This window comes from Oncorhynchus keta, chromosome 21 (genome assembly GCF_023373465.1).
Source record: "Oncorhynchus keta strain PuntledgeMale-10-30-2019 chromosome 21, Oket_V2, whole genome shotgun sequence".
Classification (NCBI taxonomy): domain Eukaryota; kingdom Metazoa; phylum Chordata; class Actinopteri; order Salmoniformes; family Salmonidae; genus Oncorhynchus; species Oncorhynchus keta.
In genome coordinates this window covers 12,024,287-12,052,189 of record NC_068441.1, presented here as the reverse complement: position 1 = coordinate 12,052,189, position 27,903 = coordinate 12,024,287, and the positions used below count along the sequence as shown (strand labels likewise).

Genomic DNA, 27,903 nt, shown 5'->3' with positions numbered 1-27,903 from the left:
GTGGAAAGTTTAGACAATTTTCTCTGAATTTGCATATGTTTTTTTTAGGGCAAACTGTTTGTGTTTTTACGTTTAGAGATTATTATTTTTTTGTCTCTGAGGGGATTGAACCATCTCCACGGTAACAAGTCGGGAGGAGTAATCACATATTCAAATTGTAAAAATAAATCCTCTCTCTCTCTCCTATGCAATTTTCCTGGTCTGCGGGGCTGGAAATCATGCGTGAAAATGAAATTACTTCATCCGACGACCGGCAACTGGCTTTTGCATAAAACATTTCTCTGTTTGAACATGATACCCTTCTCTTAATTTCCTACACATCCATCTTAAATTCACTCACTACCTGCCACAGCAATCTCTTTTCCATGAGCTTCCATTGTCATCTTTCCCCTTTGCAATCAATTCCAATAGGAGACATAATGGCTAATATACAGGTAACTGCCAAAATACAGGAAACACCAACATAAAGTGTCTTAATAGGGCGTTGGGCCACCATGAACCAGAACATCTTCAATGCTCCTTGGCATAGATTCTACAAGTGTCTGGAACTCTATTGAGGGATGAGACACCGTTCTTCCAATAGGAATTCCAACATTTGGCATAGGGTTTACATTGTTTTCATGCTCATCTGGCATTTTTATACATGATGGGATGTTAATTGCTTAGTAACTCAGGAACCACACCTGTGTGGAAGCATCTGCTTTCAGTATACCTTGCATCCCGCATTTACTCAAGTGGTTCCATTATTTTGTCAGCTACCTGTACATGTGTTGTGTGTAACACTTCATCTTTCTGAGATCGTGTGTGGGCAGTAGGGCATTTTATTGCAGCCGTTATCTATCAAAGCACTCAGGCAACTCTGATCAGTGTGACTGACTGACTGACTGACTGGAAGCGCTGTTCTGTGATGATTACTCTCCCCATCTAATCAGACTTATTCCTCTCCACCCACAGACCCACATCTCTTGTCACACTGACTGGATGTGGCTACGCAGCACTGGAATTTCAATCTCAAATGCGTTTCAGAGAGAGGATATGTAGAATAACAGATTGCTCACACATACTGCTTCCTTGTAATAATATCACCTCTATTAAGAGTTGAGCAATGTGCAGAGGCTGTATATTCTTCCCTATCCCAAAAAAATGCCAAATATATTAGTAAAACACACATTCTAGTTGTGGAAAGGTACAGAATTCTTTAACAGAGCGGGAATGTCTACAGACAACAGTATTTCCCCCCTGTGTACAAATGAGGCAGCTCTGTAGGCACCCATGTCTGTGTGTACTGAAATGTTTGACAGGTAAAGGATTCACTCTGGGGGCTCTAACGTGTGCATCAAAATTACTATTTCAGTTGAATCATTCAGGAGGCCGCCATCTGAAATTTCCGCACGCCTTGGATCCGCATCCACAGATTCCACACCCAGGCATGCGGTCTCTTCACAGAACATCAAAGCCACGCTGTGTTGATGACATGTTAAGTTTAATAGACCCAAGAGGAAGGAAGCTTTCACATGGCACTTCGCCTTTGCTTCTAGCTGCTTAGAATTCCACTTTAAGGCCACCTGAGACCAGGTGTCACATTCTTCGAGTGTCTCTTAACGAACACTCGTTGTATCGATAAATTGAATAAATGAAGAGGTGCGGAATCTCAGAGTCCTGGGACTCCCCTGAGTGACGACTGCTCAATTGAGTTGTTTGAATGGAGCGCTAATGATGAAAGGCAGCTTTTCTATCCTTCCGTCTCTCTCTCTCTCTCTCTCTCCTCGACGGGACATACTAGAAGATGTAAAGGACGGGTTGGTTCTGTGTCTGACAGAACAGATATCTGATAAGTGACACATTTGTAGTTCTTTAAGAGTGACTGCCTTAATTACTGTCAACTGTGGACAGATGAAGAATCAGATGAGAAATTAGCATTCTGTTTAACTCTCCAGGGAGAAAGAGAGGGAGAGGCAGCAAAACACAGACAGAATCTAAAGGAATACATTTCCATTGATTTAGCGCTGCTGTGCCTCTAATTAGTTCACGAGTGGGAACTTTCGGTCTGCCCATTTAATTGATTCAAGTGTTTATGATTGCGCCTGTCCATTTGATGTCTACACTGATAGGGAGTAATTTGATGTTTAGTTGATGTTGGTCATCTTATTTCTGTCTCGTTCAACATTGGATTTTCCCATCCTCAAATTATTCACAAGAGCCTAGAAATAAATGAATCAACAAAGAAAGACCTTGTGGACAGATACATTCAGCAAGGTGTGCTACAGGCTAATGTCATATATAAAATGTGAATCTGAGGTTTACACACTTTCCTTCATTCTATGACCACTCTCTCCTTGTTTTTGTAGGCCGTCATTGTAAATAAGAATTTTGTTCTTAACTGACTTGCCTAGGTTGGGAGGGGGGCAGAACCGGGTTTGGGATACCCTGGTGTAAAGTGTAAATAGAAGGGAGAATGTTGTAACCCTTACTAGCTAACATTGTCATTAAAAGGGTCACTGCTCTGTACCACTCTCTACCGCGGAGAAAGATAAAGTAGCACTAGTCTGAGGTGGCACCTCAACAGTACACACAGAGAGAGTCAAAGGGATAAGAAACAGAGGTGTTTATTAGTTGCACAGTTACCGTCAGCCCTGAAACGTTGTGACCGTGCGTTGGATAGTAAGAGGGGGTGATGACAGACAGATCGGGCAATGCCAGCCAATCAGGAGACAGGAGAAGACTAAGCCTTCTGGGTACCTCTCTGTCACACTGCAGCCGTCACAACTGTCACCCCTAATTAAGAGCTCTCTGCAAATATCTGCATGGCTTTAATGGGAATTATATGCGACACCACCATTTATTCTCACTGTCTGACTGGAAAGTTTAACGCTCTCCTTCCCTTTTCCCACTTATTCTCTCAACTTCCCTCTGTCTCTCTGCAAGACTCTGTCTCTCTCTTAGATGCACATGCACACACAAACAAATGTCTAAAATACTTGCGACATAGATAGTTTGGTCAGCAGTCAGAATAGTGAGAATACGATTGCTGTTCACAGGCTTTCCTTTAGGGGGCACTACAGGCGATCATACAGGGCAGTGACCAGGATGGATACTTCCTCATAGGGGCGTCTAATGTCTTTGATAAACGCTACATGATTGAAGTGATATTCAAAGACAGTATAGAGTACGAGAAAAATGAAATCCCAGAGAAGCACAGGAATCCCTGAATCATCTCTGTTTTGTGCAAAGCCATTTCATTTTGATGATGCATCCTTTTTTCATTCAACCTCTTTGTTCCTTTTGTTCAACATCAGGGAAATAGCAAAAGTACATGCTTTGTTTGACTCCACCTAATTTTAAGTGTTGTCTTGCTGTGATCTTTCCTGCTGTATGCTTGTCTGTCTTCAAAGAGCTGACAGAAAAGATATCTCTGGTTTTGATGATAGAGAAATTCAGATTCTAGCATAGGGCATTTATTACAAACAAAGTGACAGAGATGGGTGGAGGTAGAGAGAGGGGTGGAGGTAGAGAGAGAGAGAGAGAGAGAGAGAGAGAGAGAGAGAGAGAGAGAGAGACTGAACAGACTGAAATAAAATACCAACGAGGCGATATTCAAAGCTCAAGTTTTGCCAGCCTTCAAAGTTTTCCGTCCTCACACAAAGTAAAATAACAACCTTACATGAAAGAATGCGAGCATATAAAAACATGCCAGTTTAGTGCCACTGGAAAACAAAATGAATTCTTGAGATATTGTTTTAAATAGTCATAGTGGAGGTATGGCTGGAGAAGGAGCTGCACTGAGCTCAGGTTTAATATCTCTCAAGTGAGAGCCACTGACAGCCACAGTCGCACACAGTTATCCCTGATCCCATAAAGAACAGCTGTGTCTGCGGCTCTGCACACAGGGTACTCCATTATGGATCGGAAGCTGAATGGGAAATGAACAAAGCACAGTACCAGGGCACTGAAATATGGATTTTAGTTTCTGCTCCCCCTCCTTCGTTACCCCCTCTCCTCTCTCTCCCCTCTGTTCCCTCTCTGCCCCCGCTCTCTCTCCCTCTCTTTCCCTCCATCCTTCCCTGAACAGGTACCACAGAGAGGAGCTCCATCAATATAAATGAGCAGTAGTAGCCACCTGACGAGGAGGTATTCCTGGTCTGCTATTGGCATTCACACTCAGGCATTCTACTCCATTCTACTCCACACACAATGTCCTATTGAGCTAAATCCTCTCATCCCACAGAGCAACTTGGCCTAATCCTCTACTGCAATAATTGGCCAAATATCCATGACTTTATCTCAGTGAAAAGTTATGTGAAGAATACGTGAAAGATATGTGGGGACATGATGCATAGGTCTACTTCTTTGTGTGTTCAACTTGTCTCCCTAAGAGATGCTTTGATCTAGGGTAAGAGAAGAGAAGAAACACCCCCAAAATACAGCAACAGAAATGTATCGTCACAAACACCAGATAGGTGCAGTGAAATATGTTGTTTTACAGGGTCAGCCATAGTAGTACGGCGTCCCTGGAACAAATTGGGTTTTAGTGCCTTGCTCAATGGCACATCAACAGGTTGTTCTACTTGCCGGCTCTGGTAATCAAACACACTAACCACTAGGGAGATAGTGTTAGGTAAAAAAATCAAAGAGGTGAAGTAACAGGAGAGAAAACAACTTCAGAGACACATCTCCAACCTCATAGCCGTATCACATAAACAGGCTCCATTTACGCTTTACAGCGGCGGCAGCACTTTCCCAATACAAACACCATCACATTAAAGACATGCTTTCAGAGAGACTTCATGTCTTCACCGAGAGGCTCTGAGCTTGAGAGTAACCTTGTTGCAAAACAGATTTCTTGACATATACATTTTTTTCCCACACCTGGTCTTCCTCTGAAATATTCTACAAATTGGTGGTTTGGCCATTGTATCGCAGGCACAAACACACACGGACACACGCAAGCGCATGCACACAAACATACCATTACCCTGACGGAGGTGCAGAACGTGGAGTAGAGGGGATGATTAGAAAGAGTACAAATATGAATGGAAATTAAAAACAGACTAACAACCCCAATTATTACATTAGCCGGCCAATTTAGATCAAAGATCAGAGAAGCCAGCAAGAACTTTGTTGAAATAGACCAGTGGCCTCTCTGCATTAACAATCATCCCCATCCAGGAAGAATAGAGTAGAAACAGACACACATTCTGCCTGCAGGTCAGACTGCAGTATAAAGCCAGCCACATTCCCGTGCTCTCCAGGCTGAATGGATGAGGCAGAGGGCAACACTGCTTTTTTCTCTCTCCACAACATAAAGACAGAGGGCCCTGGAGACAGATGACTCGTTAAATGGCTGCTTTCTTCCCGGTCCCTGAGGTTTCTTAACACAAGGACAATAGGCAGATCCCAGGAGACGGCCGTACAGGGAAACACACTATGTATAATTAGAGTAAAGATGTGGCTGCTGCTGTTTGGTGGGGGAGGAGGAGGAAGAAGGGGAAGAGGAGTGTGTGGGGGGGGCAGGTTGGGTTTGTGCTGCTGTTTGGTGGGGGAGGAGGAGGAAGAAGGGGAAGAGAAGTGTGTGTGTGTGGGGGCGGGGGGCAGGTTGAGTTAGTGCTGCTGTTTGGTGGGGGAGGAGGAGGAAGAAGGGGAAGAGGAGTGTGTGTGTGTGTGGGGGGCAGGTTGAGTTTGTGCTGCTGTTTGGTGGGGGAGGAGGAGGAAGAAGGGGAAGAGGAGTGTGTGTGTGTGTGTGGGGGGGGACAGGTTGAGTTTGTGCTGCTGTTTGGTGGGGGAGGAGGAGGAAGAAGGGGAAGAGGAGTGTGTGTGTGGGGGGGCAGGTTGAGTTTGTGCTGCTGTTTGGTGGGGGAGGAGGAGGAAGAAGGGGAAGAGGAGTGTGTGGGGGGACAGGTTGGGTTTGTGCTGCTGTTTGGTGGGGGAGGAGGAGGAAGAAGGGGAAGAGGAGTGTGTGGGGGGGGACAGGTTGGGTTTGTGCTGCCGTTTGGTGGGGGAGGAGGAGGAAGAAGGGGAAGAGGAGTGTGTGTGTGGGGGGCAGGTTGAGTTTGTGCTGCTGTTTGGTGGGGGAGGAGGAGGAAGAAGGGGAAGAGGAGTGTGTGTGTGGGGGGGGCAGGTTGAGTTTGTGCTGCTGTTTGGTGGGGGAGGAGGAGGAAGAAGGGGAAGAGGAGTGTGTGTGTGGGGGGGGGCAGGTTGAGTTTGTGCTGCTGTTTGGTGGGGGAGGAGGAGGAAGAAGGGGAAGAGGAGTGTGTGTGTGTGGGGGGGGAGCAGGTTGAGTTTGTGCTGCTGTTTGGTGGGGGAGGAGGAGGAAGAAGGGGAAGAGGAGTGTGTGTGTATGTGTGTGTGGGGGGCAGGTTGAGTTCGTGCTGCTGTGTGGTGGGGAAGAGGAGTGTGTGTGTGTGTGGGGGGGGCAGGTTGAGTTTGTGCTGCTGTTTGGTGGGGAGGAGGAGGAAGAAGGGGAAGAGGAGTGTGTGTGTGGGGGGGCAGGTTGACTTTGTGCTGCTGTTTGGTGGGGGAGGAGGAGGAAGAAGGGGAAAGAGGTGTGTGTGTGTGTGTGTGTGGGGGGCAGGTTGAGTTTGTGCTGCTGTTTGGTGGGGAGGAAGAGGAAGAAGGGGAAGAGGAGTGTGTGTGTATGTGTGTGTGTGGGGGGGCAGGTTGAGTTCGTGCTGCTGTTTGGTGGGGAGGAGGAGGAAGAAGGGGAAGAGGAGTGTGTGTGTGTGTGTGGGGGGGCAGGTTGAGTTTGTGCTGCTGTTTGGTGGGGGAGGAGGAGGAAGAAGGGGAAGAGGAGTGTGTGTGTGTGGGGGGGCAGGTTGAGTTTGTGCTGCTGTTTGGTGGGGGAGGAGGAAGAAGGGGAAGAGGAGTGTGTGTGTGTGGGGGGGCAGGTTGAGTTTGTGCTGCTGTTTGGTGGGGGGAGGAGGAGGAAGAAGGGGAAGAGGAGTGTGTGAGTGTGTGTGTGGGGGGGCAGGTTGAGTTTGTGCTGCTGTTTGGTGGGGGGAGGAGGAGGAAGAAGGGGAAGAGGAGTGTGTGTGTGTGGGGGGCAGGTTGAGTTTGTGCTGCTGTTTGGTGGGGGAGGAGGAGGAAGAAGGGGAAGAGGAGTGTGTGTGGGGGGGCAGGTTGGGTTTGTGCTGCTGTTTGGTGGGGGAGGAGGAGGAAGAAGGGGAAGAGGAGTGTGTGTGTGTGTGGGGGGACAGGTTGAGTTTGTGCTGCTGTTTGGTGGGGGAGGAGGCGGAAGAAGGGGAAGAGGAGTGTGTGTGTGTGTGGGGGGGCAGGTTGAGTTTGTGCTGCTGTTTGGTGGGGGAGGAGGCGGAAGAAAGGGAAGAGGAGTGTGTGTGTGTGTGTGTGGGGGGACAGGTTGAGTTTGTGCTGCTGTTTGGTGGGGGAGGAGGCGGAAGAAGGGGAAGAGGAGTGTGTGTGTGGGGGGGGCAGGTTGAGTTTGTGCTGCTGTTTGGTGGGGAGGAGGCGGAAGAAGGGGAAGAGGAGTGTGTGTGTGGGGGGGGGCAGGTTGAGTTTGTGCTGCTGTTTGGTGGGGAGGAGGAAGAAGGGGAAGAGGAGTGTGTGTGTGTGGGGGGGCAGGTTGAGTTTGTGCTGCTGTTTGGTGGGGGAGGAGGAGGAAGAAGGGGAAGAGGAGTGTGTGTGTGGGGGGGGGCAGGTTGAGTTTGTGCTGCTGCTGCAGTTTTCCTCCACCACTGCTTGCTAACCTCCCTCCCTTCTATTGCCCAATCTACTTCCACGACTCAATTTGCTTCCTCTAGTCTATTCCTGGGAGACCTGCAGAATGCACCAACACTTCCACTCCGGCCAATCACCAACACCCTGAGGCTACATTGGTGCCCTATTGGCAAGCTGTGGGCAGCCAAAGCCTGGCGAATCAGGTGGAGCCAGGAGCTGAATGGATTTTTTGGTTTGGCTGTGGGAGGTGCAAGGCCTGCCAATGAGGGCTCAGGAGTGGCATTGTGTGTCTCCGAGGGAGGCTGCCAGAGGGGTCAAGGCTGAGGACTGCAGGCTGACAGTTATTTAGTGAGGGGCAGAGCTCTCTGTCAGTCAGTGGAGGCAATGCCTTTGTACAGCTAGGTCCGCAGTAATGGGACTGTCACCCTCTAATTGTCCAACTGGGATGCTGCAAATACAGGCACAAGCACTTAGGACACACACGTGCAGGCGCAAGCGGACACACACACACACACACACACACACACACACACACACACACACACACACACACACACACACACACACACACACACACACACACACACACACACACACACACACACACACACACACACACACACACGTACATCCTATACAAGTTTCCTAATGCATTTTAATGTTAAGTTTTGAATAAAAACTAGCGGTGACATAGAGACATTATGCTAGGCTAAAATAACAGTGGAATATGAATGTATTAATAAACCAATAAAGTGTTCCTATCTGGTTCTAAATAAACAGCATTACCACAGAGATGATTCTCTCCCACACATACACCAACTCCAGCTGCTGAACTGAACACCAGGTTTATTGAGTCGAGAGACAACCGGGTGTAATTTAGTGCCAAAACGGGTTCCTGGAAGTGGTGCACAGTTGTGTACAGCGTCATCCATTTCTCATGAAATGTTACGTCCTGCAAAGACAGTACATTTTTGTTTTCTGTTCATTCGTATGATATGTCTCAGTCTGTGTAGCCCAGGTATCTGTTGCTGTCTGGACCAAAAGAGTACAACATGTTGTCACCGTAGCATTTGATTGATTGGTGCCAGCAAGCATTTGGCCAGTTTGGATTTGGCTTCAGACCACTCAAATCACTTCCTTTGCAAAACATCATTTTCAGAAAAACCTCTCAGTTTCTGGTCTGCTTGTGTTGATGTCCTGCAGTAGCTAGCTTGTGTTGATGTCCTGCAGTAGCTAGCTTGTGTTGATGTCCTGCAGTAGCTAGCTTGTGTTGATGTCCTGCAGTAGCCAGCTTGCTAAATCATCCCTTTCCTAAGCCATGGATGGAGATGGGGATTTGGACTTGTGGATTTTGATGGCAATTCTGATCTAACCATAAATTAATATGTTGTGCCACTGGCCTGAGACGATTGAAGTTCAATATGTAGCCTAGTAGGTTCACATTAACTAGCTAGCTAACGTAGCTGGTTCATTGTTGCCCATGGGAGGAAGTTAGGCTAGCAAGCATTTTAGCTAGGTAGCCTATGACAACAAAAACTACAAGTGTACTGTGTACTGTATGACAGAGCCATGTTTTGCCAACATGAAAGAGAGGCGGATGGCATTGACGGTCGACTAGTCTACAAGCAGGATGAAGGTATTCGGCGCATGTGACAAAAAAACATTTGATTTGTAATATGGCTTGTTTACTGGCTTTGCGGGGCTTCCTCAGTGATTTTACCCAAGCACCGACACTGAACTTGATAACTCCATAAAGCCTACCCTGAGGCGAGGTCTCATATTATGCATCATTGGTTGTCTTCAGTAAAGGAAAAACATGAGCCTAGTCTGATTGGTGTCTGCCTCATTGTTCTTGACGTGGTGAAAAGAATGTAATACATTTCCAAAGGACACAGTCCAGATTACAGCTCCAACCCACTTCAGAGTGGGCGTTCGCCTTCACATACCAGGACCTCAATCAAAGGCCCTCTCAGTCCATTCTTCTGCTTTGCCCAAGGACTGTGTTTTTACAACCTTACCTCCTATTTTCATCCCTTCTTTTATCACGATTTTGTTCTTTGGTGTGTCTGTCTGACTGGCAGTCAGTGGTGAGGTTTGGTGGGGAGGACAGAGCGAAGCAGAGAGGCTCATCTTACCCCGTTTGGACTGGTTTCCATCAGATGTGGCTCATTGGGTCCAGTCTTAGGTGCTGGAGGAGACAGTTGAGATGCGACTGCCACAAATGGCCTGAAACTAATGCTGCTCTCTCTCACCTCACAGATTTACTATGCTCTTCAAATGGCTTATATCTCCCTCTCTTCTCCTATCTCAACTGTCCCCTTTTCTCCCGTTCATTTCTCTGCTCCCTCTATCTGCTATCTATTTAGGCCTAGCTGTTTTTCAAACTCTATTCCTCTTCCCTCTGTCATGAGCAAAAATCTATTTGACAGTGAAGGCATCGGAAGCATATTGCATTCTACCACAATGGTAAACCATTGCCACCAAAGCAACACTTCTTGAGATTGATCATGAATGAATTGCACAGAAAACCTCTCTGCAGAGGAATGCTGGGGCTGTTGGTTTCACTCTGATAATTTCCCCTCTGTTCATAAGGGGAAGGGGTTTACTCAATGTGTCATGCAGTAATCTCCCTTATAAACATGTTTAATAAGTCATGTTTCCAACAATTGTTTACAGACAATTTATTTCACTTATAATTCACTGCATCACAATTCCAGTGGGGTCAGAAGTTTACATACACTAAGTTGACTGTGCCTTTAAACAGCTAGGAAAATTCCAGAAAATTATGTCATGGCTTTAGAAGCTTCTGATAGGCTAATTGACATAATTTGAGTCAATTGGAGGTGTACCTGTGGATGTATTTCAAGGCCTACCTTCAAACTCAGTGTCTCTTTGCTTGACATCATGTGCAAATCACAAGAAACCAGCCAAGACCATGCCTTTTGGTACCACGTTCATCTGTACAAACAATAGTACACAAGTATAAACACCTTGGGACCACGCAGCCTTCATACTACTCAGGAAAGAGATGCGTTCTGTCTCCTAGAGATGAACATACTTTGGTGCGAAAAGTGCAAATCAATCCCAGAACAACAGCAAAGGACCTTCTGAAGATGCTGGAGGAAACGGGTACAAAAGTATCTATATCCACAGCAATATCGACATAACCTGAAAGGCCGCTCAACATGGAAGTAGCCACTGCTCCAAAACCGCCATAAAAAAGCCAGACTACGGTTTGCAACTGCACATGGGGACAAAGATCGTAGTTTTTGGAGAAATGTCCTCTGGTCTAACGAAACAAAAATAGAACTGTTTGGCCATAATGATCCCCGTTATGTCTGGAGGAAAAAATGTGGCAAAATGGCTTAAGGACAACAAAGTCAAGGTATTGGAGTGGCCATCGCAAAGCCCTGACATTAATCCTATAGAAAATGTGTGGGCAAGGAGGCCTATACAAACCTGACTCAGTTACACCAGCTCTGTCAGGAGGAATGGGCCAAAATTTACCCAACTTATTGTGGGAAGGTTGTGGAAGGCTACCCAAAATGTTTGACCATAATTTAAAGGGAATGCTACCAAATACTAATTGAGTGTATGTAAACTTCTGATCCACTGGGAATGTGATGAATGAAATAAAAGCTGAAATAAATCATCCTCTACTATTATTTTGACATTTCACATTCTTAAAATAAAGTGGTGATCCTAACTGACCTAAGACAGGGAATTTGTACTATGATTAAATGTCAGGAATTGTGAAAACGGAGTTTAAATGTATTTGGCTAAGGTGTATGTAAACTTCAGACTTCAACTACATTTTTTTGAAAAGGCACATGTAGCCTACATATCAATGCATACACACAAACTATCTAGGTCAAATGGTGGTGGTGGGGGTGGTGGTGTATGGTGGTGGTGGTGGGTGGCGGAGTTAGGGGTGGTGGTGGTGGGTTGTGGCGATGGTGGTGGTGGGTTGTGGTGGTGATGGCGGTGGTGAGTGGTGGGTGGTGTAGGTGGTGGTGGGTTGTGGTGGTGATGGGTGATGGTGGTGATGGCGGTGGTGAGTGGTGGGTGGTGAAGGTGGTGAAGGTAGTGGTGGGTGGTGGAGGTAGGTGAGGATAATAAGGATATGGCCGGAGCCAGACATCCAGATTAAAGTGGACAGACTCCCTTCACTCCAAGCCAGAGCACTAATGGACTAATGGACTAATGGACTTAAAACAGAGAACAGTCCCTAATTGGAAACCAACTGGCTGATCATGAATGTTGTGTGTTTATTGTTTATTATCCAGACTCTGTTTTGAATGTAATTGGGGTTAAACAAATCACAAACAATAACTCAGGCACATTTGCCTCCTGCGGCCTCATATTACATGTGTTAATGGAAACATAAATCTTCTCCATGTGTTCAACTAAATCAAACTGGCAAACCTGGTGAAGGGGGCGGCAGCGTAGCCTAGTGGTTAGAGCGTTGGACTAGTAACCGGAAGTTTGCGAGTTCAAACCCCCGAGCTGACGAGGTACAAATCTGTCGTTCTGAACAGGCAGTTAACCCACTGTTCCCAGGCTGTCATTGAAAATAAGAATGTGTTCTTAATTGACTTGCCTGGTTAAATAAAGGTAAAATAAAATAAAAAAAGGTTTCTCAGATGAAAACAGGGAATTACTTTAAGTTGTGAATCTGGCTGTTTGGGACTGTCTCACCTCATAAAAGAGCTCGAGAGATAGTCGGAGAGTTTCTAAAGCTCTGGACGTATGGGGGACTCAGTGTGCTGCTGTCGCCACAGAGGTTGTTCTCGGTCACCTCTAACGGTATTTTCACACTTGGTCCCTCTTTCAGACAATTTTTATGCAGTGTGAACACTCCAAAGGAACTCAGACCCTTCAAAAGAGCCCCCAAAGCGAATCAAACTGAAGTGGTTTGAGTTCAGATCGCTTGAATTCCTCAGTCCGGTTCCCTTTTTAGGGCAATGTGAACACAACGCTCCCCAGGCTTGGGGACTGCAACATTGTTTCTCCTCCATTAACCCTCACATTGGTCCCACGAAAGAGAAAAGATGATATAATGTTCAGGTTTGCAGAAAAACCTTTTTTGGATATTGATTAGAGATTGTCAAGCATGCACAGAAATGTCCAAATATGTGTTCATTTTTTGTTCATATTATTAGTTTGCAATATGTGATCTACAGGCTAAAAGCAGTTTATTTGATAGTGGGGTTAGAATAGTGTGAGAAGACACCAACATATTGGGTGAGAATCACAACATAGGTCTTAAAGGGGCAGTAGCCTACGTTGGGAGTACAATATTCAATTTAATTTGTAGTTTTTCTTCTGTTATTTATTCTGTTACCAATAATATTGACGTACATGTTAATAGTATCTTCTGATTACAATTATTATGTCAAATCTTTTAACTAAATGCAATCTATTAGCTTCCAAAATGTAATCTATTAGCTTCCAAAATATAATCTATTAGCTTCCAAAATGTAATCTATTAGCTTCCAAAATATAATCTATTAGCTTCCAAAATGTAATCTATTAGCTTCCAAAATATAATCTATTAGCTTCCAAAATGTAATCTATTAGCTTCCAAAATATAATCTATTAGCTTCCAAAATGTAATTTATTAGCTTCCAAAATGTAATCTATTAGCTTCCAAAATGTAATTTATTAGCTTCCAAAATGTAATCTATTAGCTTCCAAAATGTAAGTACACTTCCAGAAAAAAAGGTTTCCAAAAGGCTCCGCATAGGAGAACACTTTTGGTTCCAGGTAGAATCATTTTTGGATTCAGGTTGAACCCTTTTGGGTTCCATATAGAACCCTCTGTGCAAAGGGTTCTACATGGAACCTAAAAGCATTCTACCTGGAACCAAAGGGGTTTGACCTCTTAAAAGGGAACCTTTTCGGTTCTAGATAGCAATTTTTTACTAAGTGTGTAGGTATATCTAGCTGTTCTGGTGTAATGGCTTGCCCTGTACTTTGTAAAAACCCAGAGTACATTGAGTGAATGTTGGAAAAATATCCTTTATCCTTTCTAAACATAGAAATGTGAATGCAAAGAGGACACATACCACAAAATAGAGTCCAAATTCAAATGCAAGGGCAGTGTGAATACAAAGAGAACAGAGTTATTTTACCCCAGAGTTGACTTTAAAGAGGACTGAGATCGGTTATTTTAAAGAGGACTATATGTGAAAACCCCCTAAGACGAGAGATAAAGAACTAAATCCCTTCTGCTCTCTTCACTGGCTCGCTGTCACAATGGAACGGCCCAGTCAGCCAAGCGGTGTTGCAGCGAGAAGAGGGCATTTAATACCGCACTGGGCCACAGATGTGATGCACGCACCCCCCATGGTTAAGGAACATAACTATTTTACTACAGCTAAAGGCTATGATCGAAGCATGCGCTTGCACACACACACACACACACACACACACACACACACACACACACACACACACACACACACACACACACACACACACACACACACACACACACACACACACACACACACACACACACACACACACACACACACAGGAACCGCCGGGGTGTCAGTAAACCCAACCATCTGACGCTGAATATGAAGGAGATGAAAGGAGATGAAGGGGTGTTCATTTCTCCAGCAGGGTGGTACAATCCTACGCCTCCCCTCATCCACCCTGCTCCTGTAGTCTGTGTGTTTGTGTGGGTGAGTGAATGAGTGTTTTTTTGCTTTGGTGGAAAATCTGCCCTCTTGCCGACTCGTTGGTGAAAGGCGATTTCAGTAATCCGGGAGTGTAAGCCGCGCGATACAAATGGGCGTGAGGGAGCTCTGTGGTGGCCCAGAGAAAGCTATCTCTGGCCTGGACGTCTGAACAGAGGCAGCACACAGTTTCCAGGAGCATCCTGGAACCATGGAGCTAACAGAACTAACCACACTGGCAGAGCTGCCATATAATGCCAACAGGAATTGAGATGGTTTGTCACTTCTAAGACAGTTACCTGATGAAGCAGTGCTGTGTGTGTGTCCATCTGTCTGTATCCTCTTGTCTGTGTGTCTGGATTTCTGTCTGTGTAGAGTTTAAAGGCTTACCAAACCAATCACGTGGTGCTGCATCACCACTCAAATCATTCTCTTTACCTGCTGAAGGTCCTTGATAGAAACTACCAGTGTGGTGTTCTGTTCAGCCCTTCATAGTGATTGTATGAGATCTATTCTACCCTTCTCTTCAGTTGCCTAGGTGAGTGACCCTTAGACAAACGTGGGATGTCTGGCTTGAAGATGTCTTTGGCTTTGGCTCAAATAAAAGTAAAAAGCCTTATGATCCGCGGGAGTGAAAACAGAGCAAGCTCGAGTTGTTGTTCTCAGAATTGACGATGAACTCATTTCTAGTTTACAACACAGGCATAAGCGACTACCAACTGAGAATAGGATATATACAGTAGCTTTTTAACATTTAAAAAAGACAACTTCGACTTAACTGTACATCAGTAGTTCTTGATAAGTGTGATAACTGTCACTCACTCTGACAAGCATTTGTGGGAAGGGTCCTCTAGAGTTTTCTGGCACATTGATTGGTGGGATGACCCAGTCTCGCTTCTGTCGTCTCAGACCATTGGCAGAAGAGCTTCTTTGATGTTTCCGTGGAAACTTGATAACCCTGGGATTAGAGTCCCAGGCCCTTGCAATCATATCCTCCACCCCAATCTGAAAAGACAAGAAATCAACACATATTGTACATTGGCTGACCTACAGTATTCAACAATAACTTGAGAGCCAACTACACAATGTAAAGTCTCAATAGAAAGGAGTGGTGTCAATGAATTATTAGTTCATCTTCTAAAAGTGTAGAGTATGGAAAGTACAGGTGACTAATCCGTCATGAAAATCAACCTTGTCAGATGACAAGGAACATAATAAAACATATTTTCACTGTTTCTTGAAGATAATACACCAATGAATGAAAATAAAAAGGTTTCCAATTCAAATACAATCCATGCTTTTGACTCTTCACCTTAACGCACTTGGCAAATCACCGAAGAGGACCCAGTCTTAGCATGAATTTCAGGTATTAGTCCTGCAGAAAGCTTACCAATTGCCTCTGCACAGTCCACAGAGGTTGACTTCTATGTCTTTATCCATCAAAAATCTTCTCAGTCTGAAAAATCGCAGTTGGATGTCTCCAACTTGACCTTCTGAGTCTCAGAACTATGCTGCTCCGTGTGACGCATTCCGTGACATATCCCCCTGAAAGAGGCCTTACTCCAAATGAAAATGGATTGATGAAATCACTTCAATAACAGCAAGATTAGAATGTTAGGAGGACCAACAGTCATCCTGCAGTGTGTGAGATCATTGGCGATTCACTGCTATTATAAGCAAAGACTAGTTTCCCAGAGCATGAGGCCTAGTGGTTAGAGCGTTGGACTAGTAACTGAAAGGTTGCAAGATCAAAACTCCGAGCTGACAAGGTACAAATCTGTCGTTCTGGCCCTGAACAGGCAGTTAACCCACTGTTCCTAGGCTGTCATTGAAAATAAGAATTTGTTCTTAACTGGCTTGCCTAGTTAAATAAAGGTAAAACATAATCATTTAAAAAAATGTACGCATGTAAATATTGTTAGACAAAAGAGGAGAATAAAATATAAACATGTTTTTAATTATACTGAACAAAAATTATAAAACGCAACATGCAACAATTTAAATGATTCTACTGAGTTACAGATCATAGGAGTAAATCAGTCAATTTAAATTCATTACGCCCTAATCTATGGATTTTGCATACACGGACGGGAGCAGTTCTGGTTGGGGCTGGGAGGGCAAAGGCCAAGCACACGCACTGGGGAGCCAGGCCCAGCCAATCAAAATGAGTTTTCCACCACAAAAGAGCTTTATTACAGACAGAAATACTACAGAAATACTACAGTTTCATCAGCTGTCCGGGTGGCAGGTCTCAGATGATCCCACAGGTGAAGAAGCTGGATGTGGAGGTCCTGGGCTGGTGTGGTTACACCTGGTCTGCAGTTGTGAGGTCAGTTGGATGTACTAACAAATTCTCTAAAATGACGTTGGAGGCGGCTTATGGTAGAGAAAGTAACATTAGATTCTCTGGCAACAGCTCTGGTGGACATTCCTGCAGTAAGCATGCCAATTGGGGCGGCAGGTAGCCTAATGATTAGAGCATTGGACCAGTAACAAAAAGGTTGCTGGATCGAATCCCCGAGCTGACAAGGTAAAAATCTGTCAATCTCTCCTTGAACAAGGCAGTTAACCCATTGTTCCCCGGTAGTCCATCATTGTAAATAATAATTTGTTCTGACTTGCCTAGTTAAAAAAAGGTTACATTTAAAAAATAAATAATTGCACGCTGCCACAAAACTTAAGACATCTGTGGCAGTGTTGTGTGACAAAACTCCACATTTTTGAGGGGCCTTTTACTTTCCCCAGCACAAGGTGCACCTGTGTAATGACCATGCTGTTTAGTCAGATTCTTGATATGCCACACCTGTCAGATGGATGGATTATCTGTTTTGGGATCTTTTATTTCAGATCATGAAACTTGGGACCAAGACTTTACATGTTGCGTTCATATTTTTGTTCAGTATACATTACACTTTACCTAATCTTAATCCCTCATTTGATTTTTGGGATTTTTTTCTTTCATGTTTTATCTCTTCATATTAACAGGTACATCACACACTGGTGTAAACACATTGTAAATCTGTCCCTCTGTGTTTATAAGACATACTGCATTGGTAGACCTCTGGGAAGTGTATATGGTATCTATCCAGGGAGGGTTGCTGTGTCCTCATGCCTGAGATGGTAGTGTTTGTGTGACCCAGTGATCCTGCTGTTTCTCCTGCTCCCCACAAACAGAGACATGCATGCTGCTGTAGAATTGAAGCCAAGCAGAAATCCTTCTGTTAAACCTACTCAGAGGACACGCACACACCCAACTCAAACTTGAATCACCGGCGGGCAGGTCAGCTTATCCATACACATACGGTTTGTCAGACAGAGAGACAGATGCAAGCTAAACCTGAGCAAACATACTGTATATTTCCCCCCCTTTGTTTTAATTCTTCACGGCTTAGTGGATTTGACTACAGGGCTTTACAGCAGGCCTCCTGATAGCAGCAGTGATGAAGGTAGCCGGGCAGGAGAGAGAGGGGAGAGGGGGGAGAGTGAGGGATAGGGGACCAGATGTGGTGCCCAGATAAGATAACTCTCGCTTCAGCTCCGCTCATCCACAACACTCACAGGTACCAGCACAGGGGCAGTGGTGCGAGATGCGAGCGTGCCATTACTTTCATGGGTGACAGGTGGAGGTAGTGTGTGCGCGTGCATGCGTGAATTTGTGTGTTTGACATAAACAAAGAGAAAGGAAATAGGGGGAAGAGAAAAACAGAAAAAAAAGACAAATAAAATGTGAGATCCTATATTGATAGAAAGCAGAGAGGGTGGAGTTGATATGTAAAGATGCTGCTATGTGAGGATGAGTAAGGATGGTACCCATGATGCTCCAAGGCTTCCCTGCCTCTTGCATAGAACCTCTGTTTCTACCCCATGTGCTCCCTCCCTGATAAAGTCCTTATCGGCACCTCCGATATCTGTTGAATAACTCACACTACTCCTGCTCGCCATCATTATCAAAACCTTAGTCTGCTGACGAATGCAGGACATCAGGGCTGCTGATAATGGGGTCGATGCATCTGATCGCTGTTGCATTGGCAAACTCCCACATTCCTCCAAACGAGGTATCCACAACAGAGCAAAGAGCCTGTCTATGGATGATACCACTGCAGTGTATCCACGTGACTCACACTCCAAACAGCATGGCAAATTATAGCCCTGCGAAGCTGGCACAATGACAAACATCACCACAATTAGAAAGAAAAAAGGGGAAACTGGAACAGGCTCTTTGTGCTGTGAGAAAGGTATGTTGGGTGTGTGTGTGTGTGTGTGTGTGTGTGTGTGTGTGTGTGTGTGTGTGTGTGTGTGTGTGTGTGTGTGTGTGTGTGTGTGTGCGTGCAAGCAGGGATCTTGGAGTGTGAAATCAGTCCCAGAACCACCCGGAGCTCCCTAGGCCCAGAGCTAGCGGGCTGGCCAGCTGGCTGCTCTCTCCTCCCAGCCAGGCTGCATGTCACTGGGGCATCAGTCAGCCCCGCAGCCCTGGAGCTGACATCTGGAGGTTGTCATTCTGAAGAGCAGGAGGCAACACTAAACAGGGCCTTTCAATTACACAATATCAAGTATGTGCTCGTTTCCCATCCTCCATTCACTGTTGATCTTGAGCTGTTCTATCGCTCCTTCATTCTCCCACGCTTATTCTCTCCCCGACGAGGCCTGATCAGAGCAGTGGTCCGTGGTGAACAGGGGGGGCGACGGGCAGGACAATCAAGAGAAGATAGGTATCCCAAATCTGACCTCTTATAGAATCAAGGGAATTAAAGAAGGCTGCTATGACTATTGATACATTCCTCTTGTGGATGTAGAACTGGGCTGCAATCACAACACAGACTAGTCATCATGACCTTCACTCTCAGACCCTGTATTGCCACCTCACCGACCAATAAGACCCTAGGTCCTAAACCCCTCCCCGCTACTGTACGGGTCTCTGCTCTCTAATCTAACACATACAGGTATTCTGGTGAAGGGGGATAAAAGTAAGACTCGGTGTACTGGTGCATAACGGACTCTCTGCCTCTAAGCTGCAGGAGAAGGCAGACCAGAGCAGCATGAAATTAGCAGGGGGTATGTGCATACAGACTCAGTGGACATGTAGGGCACCATAGCCTGAGTACCTGGCAGCCAGAGTGACACTACTAATGCCTCATACTCTTAAACAGGAGGTAGACAAACTATGTTCACAGATATAAATGTGCATCCGATATAAACAGATACGCTCTAATGCACACACCAACACATACCAAGCACTATGCACAGTTCATCTAGGAAGAGGTAAATCAAGCCAACTATTAATATAACATAATAACAGGAGTCCAATGAGTCCCTGTACACGTCTGCTCTGAAACGTAATATATGCAATTACCTGGTAATGGAGCCGTCTATCTTTTAAATCACCTAATATCTTTTGGCTGGTTAAGCACCTTTTAAAATTGTACTGTTGTCATTGCATGTTGATTATATTTTGGTGTAATCTGATTGTTCTTCCCTCTCCCTTTCAACACTATTGACTCAGAGATAGTGGCTCAGATGACACAGAGTGGCTCAGATGACACAACTCCGCCACAGCATTTCACATATTTCAATGTCTGTGCCCTCACAACATTCCTCTGTTTCAGTCAATACTTTTATCACCTCAATCTGCTCCTCACTGAGTAGGAGACATCTATTTTTGAAACTGGGAGCAAGCAATTCTGTATTATCGTTCCGTATACAATACTATTTGAATCAATACTACAGAACCCTCAAACTCACCTCTGGACCTCAAAGCCAGTTCCACTCATTTCGTTTTTTCATTGTTCCCCTCTCAGCAGGGACTGATTTAGACCTAGGACACCAGGTGGGTGTAATTCATTATCAGGAAGAACAGAAAACCAGCAGGCTCCAGACAACAGCATCCCCAAATGAAATGAGAAAACAGTTGGGGTAGACTGCTGGGGAAGAATGCTGTTCCACAGTGGCTTTGTTGTTGTTGGTGAATTTGAGTTTAATTGCTTTACCTCTCCAAAGGAAACAGAAGAGGGAGTGAGGGAGGGTGGACAGGACATTAGGACGGCCAGGGATGTGAGGACAGGACATTAGGAGGGCCAGGGATGTGAGGACAGGACATTAGGAGGGCCAGGGATGTGAGGACAGGACATTAGGAGGGCCAGGGATGTGAGGACAGGACATTAGGAGGGCCAGGGATGTGAGGACAGGACATTAGGAGGGCCAGGGATGTGAGGACAGGACATTAGGAGGGCCAGGGATGTGAGGACAGGACATTAGGAGGGCCAGGGATGTGAGGACAGGACATTAGGACTGCCAGGGACATGCACGGCGCTACCCCGGGGCTAGGACGGCTATAGCCCCGTCACAAATCTGTGTAGCCCCAGTAAGGCCCCCTCAAACGTTTTAGTATTTTTACATAAAGAAATATGAAAAAGTTCATAACCAGCCATTTTGTTCCCAATCAGATCCCTGGCTGCGTGGGTGTGTACCCTATGACGTGTGTGTGTGTGTGTTTGTGGTGGTGGTGGGAGGGGAGTCTGGTGTGTGTGCTCGCGCCCGTTAGGCTATGTTACGTGAGCTAACTTCTAGCTAGCTAGTTGCCCATCTCGCCCAGTTGCAATGGACCGTTTTCTGACCAAGAGAAGAGTGCGGGTAGGAATTGAAAATCCAAACCCTGTCTCCGAGGGGGCCAAAGAAGAAGAGGAAGATAAGAAATATGAGTCGGCGAGAGAAACCCGTGAGCCACGACGTGAGGGAGCACCAGAGAAGTTTATCGCTGCTAGCTGCTCCACAGCCACCGTTAGCTGCACTGTTAGCACAGCCACCGCTCCCTCTGAGTTAAGCCAGTCACCTGTTGAAGAACCAAGGCGCCCTCTTCTTCGGCGTTATCCAGCCACAAAAGTTGGACATCAGGATCGCTACTTCAATCGTAGATGGTATGAGGATTACAAATGGTTGTAATATTCAATTTCAAAGGACCGTGCTTTCTGCTTTGCATGCGGCCACTTGCAACATCCAGGAAACCATGGTGGAGAGAAGGTGGCATTTACCCACGATGGCTACCAGAACTGGAAGAAGGCCACACGTTCGTTCAAGTGACAGCATGGAATGAGTGGACTATTCAGAAAGAGTCTGGCTCAACAATATGCAACACTAAGTGATGGACATTCTAAACTAGTCAGAGAACAGAGAGTATATGAGAGCAGTTGTGGAGTCATTGCGTTACACTGCCATACCAGGGACTTTCACAGAGAGGAGACATAGAAAACGACACGGCTGTCAACCAGGGAAACTTCCTTGAACTTTTACAGTTCATAGGCAAATTCGACAAAACAGTTGCACAAGAAAATCTCAGATGATACTCGAAACGCTTAGTACACGGATCATGAAATGCAGAATGAAATACTGGGCAAACCAGTATTTTTGTTATTGACCAAATACTTATTTCCACCATAATTTGCAAATCAATTAATTAAAAATCCTACAATGTGATTTTCCGGAATTTTTCCCCTCATTTTGTCTGTCATAGTTGAAGTGTACCTATGATGAAAATTACAGGCCTCTCTCATCTTTTTAAGTGGGAGAACTTGCACAATTGGTGACTGACTAAATACTTTTTTGCCCCACTGTATCTAGGGCCTACAAGTACTTTATTTTTCAATAGAAATATAATCACTAAGATTGTGAAGACAGCCAGTTCATTTTACAAGTGTGTGCACAGTTGACAGGCATAGGCTGAATGCATTGCACTTCTCGTTGTGGCTGCACTTAGGATATTAATGATGTCATTTCTGACGTTGTGATAGCTATTTCTGATTTTATTGAAGAAATGAGAACTTCCTTATAAATAAGTCATGAAAATCAACAATTCTCTTAGCACCCCCACATATTGGTCAAGCCCTCCCTTAGTCCCGAGAGAGAAAACATCCTGGCGCTGTGCCTGGACAGGGATGTGAGGACAGGACATTAGGAGGGCCAGGTGTGTGAGGACAGGACATTAGAATGGCCCTGTATATGAGGACAGGACATTAGGAGGGCCCTGTATAGGAGGACAGGACAGGGCTCTTCTAGGCGGCAGGGTAGCCTAGTGGTTAGAGCGTTGGACTAGTAACCGAAAGGTTGCAAGTCCAAATCCCTGAGCTGACAAGGTACAAATCTGTCGTTCTGCCCCTGAACAGGCAGTTAACCCACTGTTCCTAGGCCGTCATTGGAAATAAGAATTTGTTCTTAACTGAATTGCCTAGTAAAATAAAGGTTAAAAAAAAGGCCACATCTGTGAGTCCCGTGAACCCCTGCCTGTCTGCAGTGCTGTTTGGGTCACATGGTAGGAGGAGGAAACCCTAATGTCATCGGGAAGGACACGCACACATACATGCATGCTCTCTCTACCCTTCAGTAACCATTCACCTAGCTTTTCTTGGAATTAGAGACTGACCAAATACAGTGGCTAACCGACATCAAATAGCCATGGGTTTAGGGTTGTAAAGGGTTAACATGGGTTTAGGGTTGTAAAGGGTTAACATGGCTTTAGGGTTGTAAAGGGTTAACATGGGTTTAGGGTTGTAAAGGGTTAACATGGGTTTAGGGTTGTAAAGGGTTAACATGGCTTTAGGGTTAAAGGGTTAACATGGATTTAGGGTTGTAAAGGGTTAACATGGATTTAGGGTTGTAAAGGGTTAACATGGCTTTAGGGTTAAAGGGTTAACATGGGTTTAGGGTTGTAAAGGGTTAACATGGCTTTAGGGTTGTAAAGGGTTAACATGGCTTTAGGGTTGTAAAAGGGTTAACATGGCTTTAGGGTTGTAAAGGGTTAACATGGATTTAGGGTTGTAAAGGGTTAACATGGCTTTAGGGTTAAAGGGTTAACATGGCTTTAGGGTTGTAAAGGGTTAACATGGCTTTAGGGTTGTATAAAGGGTTAACATGGCTTTAGGGTTAAAGGGTTAACATGGCTTTAGGGTTAAAGGGTTACATGGCTTTAGGGTTGTAAAAGGGTTAACATGGCTTTAGGGTTGTAAAGGGTTAACATGTCTTTAGGGTTAAAGGGTTAACATGGATTTAGGGTTGTAAAGGGTTAACATGGCTTTAGGGTTAAAGGGTTACATGGCTTTAGGGTTAAAGGGTTAACATGGCTTTAGGGTTAAAGGGTTAACATGGCTTTAGGGTTGTAAAGGGTTAACATGGCTTTAGGGTTGTAAAGGGTTAACATGGGTTTAGGATTGTAAAGGGTTAACATGGCTTTAGGGTTGTAAAAGGGTTAACATGGCTTTAGGGTTAAAGGGTTACATGGCTTTAGGGTTAAAGGGTTAACATGGCTTTAGGGTTAAAGGGTTAACATGGCTTTAGGGTTGTAAAGGGTTAACATGGCTTTAGGGTTGTAAAGGGTTAACATGGGTTTAGGATTGTAAAGGGTTAACAATATATTGAGCCAGAGTATGACCATTTGCTGCATGTCTTTTTTGTTTCTGAAAAGATTTTAGTGTCTGAGAAATCCCTTATCCTGAATTATACATTTCCACAATTTAGTTTTTCATGGCAACACATTTAATGAAACAATTTAAATTACTTATGACAACTTTTCTACTGGGGATAACAGCAATTTTCCACTTCGGAATCACCTGCTGACCAAAATTACACACTGCTGCCGGAAAGAAAAGTGTCCGGAAAGTACCTAGCATAAGTTGTAAGCGATTTCCAACAAAAATGTATCAATTTAAAACATGTAACTGGTTTTCACATTTTCATTTGATTGCTCAAACATAATTATTTCTTGTTCTATTATTGAATCTCTCTTGCTCCCACGACGTGGGAACATAATTACAAAGTGCTGTTACCACATCACCTGGTTCCTGCATGCCTCCCTCAGAGTGGAACATTAGCTCAATCAATGTCAATTATTTCATGCCCTCCATTATTGTGCTGGGAGGAGTGGGCAGAATTTTAATCCCAGCTCTGCAATTGCTTTACACAATTCTTGGACGTTTTCTATGATTAAAAGCATGACCTGGAGGGAGCATTAAGCCTCCCACTATTCAACATCTTATTTGAAAAGCAATGTTTGTTAATGATATTGAAAAGCAGAACCTGAAATGTGGTTTTATATAATGTACTTGAGGATCATTGTAAACTGATCTTACCTGAGAGGCTAGAGGTTTTCCAAGTGTATAAATAATGTACGTGTCTCCATGCAATTGTACAACTGAGGTTCAGTAAGGTCTGTCAGTAGCAGGGGTGTGTTGGTGTGTCTATACCTAAGGCTTTAGCAGTGTATATATGTTTACCTGACTCACAGGAACAGAAGGCGGGTGGCCAGCCAAGGCCAGCTTGACCGTGGTCTCCCAGATATGAGGGTCATGACCTCCGCGGGCGGTCAACATGAACTGGACTGGATCTGACAGGTTGGCCACCTCCTGCTCCGCGTACACCGAGCCGTCAGGACGCACACTGAAGTTAGGGTCGCTGCTCTCGAAGTCCACAGCCTTGCTGTGCTGACAGTCGTCAAACTTCACTAGAGAGACACAGAGAGACAGACAGAGAGGGAGCGAGAGAGAGAGGGAGGGAGGTAGGGATAAAAGAGAGAGGATGAGGTGACAAATCTGGTGACGTGACTGCTGTGAAATGCTGGCATAGCTTTTCCACCTCCCTAAAGACACATCTCTCCTCATCTTGTCTTCTGAGGTGAAGGCAATTTTTAATCTCCATCGAAACCAAAATAGATGTATGAAACAAATCCTTATTTCCTTGCGTTTTTGAGGAGAGACAGGGGTACATGGAAGCTATGTCAAATTAGTGCAGCACACTCTGAAGCGCTTTGTCTTTCTCTGTCAAGTTTCCCCATTCAAGCAATTACAATGAGCAATAGCTCCTCCCGCCAGCCTCCACTGATTTTGAGAGAGAGAGAGAAAGAGAGAGAGAGAGAGAAGGGGTGGAGATGGCATGGAGCACTTTGATATTAGACACTGCAATGACAGATAACCTCAAGTTGCCAGCTCAACCACATCAAATCTAAGGGAAAACACCAAAGTTATGCAGACTGAACATTCACTATCAATACCTTATCTTTTCATTCAGAGGAATAATCAAAGCTTTTATACTTTATTTTAGATTTGAGAATTTCAGGCAAAACACTCAGACATTAATGTCAAGTATTTTTACTTTTCAACATCTTGTTGCTGCTCACACGGACTTGGCATGTGCCACCTCCAGAATTGAGTGCTGAAGCATTCTGTCATCGCCAAGTGTCCCAACAGAGTGAGTCATGTAGGTAGTGGCTTGTCAGAGACGGAGGGTATGAAAACATTCTCTCCTGTGGCCGGGCCACTGATAAATGTCTAGGCATCTCTAGTTAGCAGATGGTGCCATCACGGACACCTGAGGGATGCTTCTAGAGCCCAGGCCTGTTTAGTGGAGCCCAGAGAGGGATAAGAGGCAAGAAGGAAAATAAACCGGGTCTCAAAGCAGCATTCGTCATGTGGTTTAAACAATCTGTAGCACTTTGTCTGAGAATGTAGGTGTGAACACTGCCGAAGTAACTGATACAACACCACCAGAAAAGACATGCACATATACACACACAATAAATGCAATAACAAGGTCTTAAGAAGGGGATTTAAGTGTCTGTAAAATCACCAAGGTTAACCAGGCTCTGACTTGTAATTACTGTTGGGCCAAATAACTGGTCTTTATTTACTCCCGTAACATTAATCCTGGTGGAATGGCTTTTATGATCATTATGATGTCTGCACATTGCTGGGGATAATAAGCAGCATTCTAGAAACTGTGGACTCTGGATGAATCAATTTAGACATTTCATTTTCTGTAGTTTTCCCTTACTCAGTCCTAGTGCTGCGCTGTTGCAGGATTATCTCAAGTTATCATATAGGAAAGATATACACACACGCGCACACGCACGCACACACACAAACACACACAGGGTGCACCCAGCTTCCATCCCCTTCTCCTTCTGTTTAAAAAGGCTGTGCGTCGATCTTATCTCTCAGTCACACTGCTGCTGCTGATAACAAGACACATTGATTTCATAAATCACCCTGGGAACAAATCGTCTGTTATGAGCCGGGGAGATGTCATTTTTCGAAATCCACCGTGAAGAATTCTGCACAACAAGCTTTTTATCAAGCCATCTATCCAATTTATCGCCCAGCTTCCTGTCAAAAGATGCACCAAACAACAGACTAATACAACACAAAATATTTTCAACAACTGCAGGCACCCATCACACAAATTAGGCTGCGACTTCGCCCGGAGAGTAATTGTACGTGTAATGGAGGAACGGCAAACATCATTTTGACAATGTGTGCATCAATCTTACAGCAACAGACAAACACAATCCACCTTCTCTACCCTGGAAGGAAGCTCTGCAGAGCACAGCAAGTCTCTTCCATGTGGAGAAATTCACATCCAACCACGAAATGATTAACTGTTCACTCCTTCACTATTTTGAAGTTTCAAATGTAAGATCAGTCATGAGCAACGTCTCACAGTTTGCAGTAACACTCAGACAGAAACAACATGGTTCTATGTGAAAAACAACCAGTTTGGTGCCACAGCAAAGAACAGGCTGTATTGTGCCAATGGCTGCAATGTGCTTAAACAGAACAGACTAAATGTTGTCATTTAAGCGAGTTTCCTGTGGCGTGTGACTTGGGGGGGCTCACTGTAGGGGTGTAGGTTCTGAGGCTGTGTGTGTGTCTGTGTGTGTGTGTGTTAGCATAAGAAAGGCACAGGGTTCTGAGGGCACGTCTGTACCCGTGGCCCTGTGCCCCTGTGACAGCGGGGTGGTTGGCATGGGAACACACGCATGGCCTTGGCGGTGGCGCTGTGGCGTGTCGTTGTGACAGGCAGGCTTGGTCTCGGAGGGCACTGGGCCAGCTCTCTGCCCACCTGCTGACATACCAGAGAGGAGGGGACACGCTGTGTTTACTGACACATCCAGTTAACAGGGACCGCTACAAATACCACCCTTTCAACTGTGACGGAAATAATCCAGGTACAGTGTAACAGATCTGGAACACAGTCAGATACAATGGAATAACCACCAATGCGCCTCACGCCATCACGCCATAGTGGAGACAGTGCTGATTTATGAACACATCAAGCTGTGGGGGAAAATAAGAGATAAAAGGATGATGAGAGACAGAAATAAAACAGTGTGAAAAGTGAGCTTGAGAGACAAAGAGTGGGAGAGAGAGAGAGAGAGAGAGAAGGAGGAGGAGAGAGAGGAATGGAGAGAGATGATGGGGAAAGTGAGGAGGGGGGAGAGAAAGAGAGAGAGAGGAGTGGAGAGCGAGGATGGGGAAAGTGAGGAGGGGGAGAGAAAGAGAGACAGAGAGCGAGAGGAGTGGAGAGAGAGGATGGGGAAAGTGAGGTGGGGGAGAGAAAGAGAGAGAGAGGAGTGGAGAGAGGATGGGGAAAGTGAGGAGGGGGGAGAGAAAGAGAGACAGAGAGAGAGAGGAGTGGAGAGAGAGGATGGTGAAAGTGGGGAGGGGGGAGAGAAAGAGAGACAGAGAGCGAGAGGAGTGGAGAGAGAGGATGGGGAAAGTGAGGAGGGGGGAGA

At 45.2% G+C, this 27,903-nt stretch overlaps 1 protein-coding gene across 2 annotated transcripts in view; it reads right to left on the bottom strand.

Moving 5' to 3' along the window:
* Positions 1-27,903, bottom strand: part of LOC118399846 (cadherin-4-like) — a 244,939-nt gene that overhangs the window by 55,982 nt on the left and 161,054 nt on the right. For both annotated transcript variants that reach the window (XM_052473342.1, XM_052473341.1), the window contains 2 exons: positions 24,611-24,837; positions 15,177-15,359 (listed from right to left, as the gene is read on the bottom strand). In XM_052473342.1, the coding sequence (XP_052329302.1) occupies positions 15,177-15,359; positions 24,611-24,837 (410 nt within the window). The remainder of the gene's footprint in view (positions 1-15,176; positions 15,360-24,610; positions 24,838-27,903) is intronic.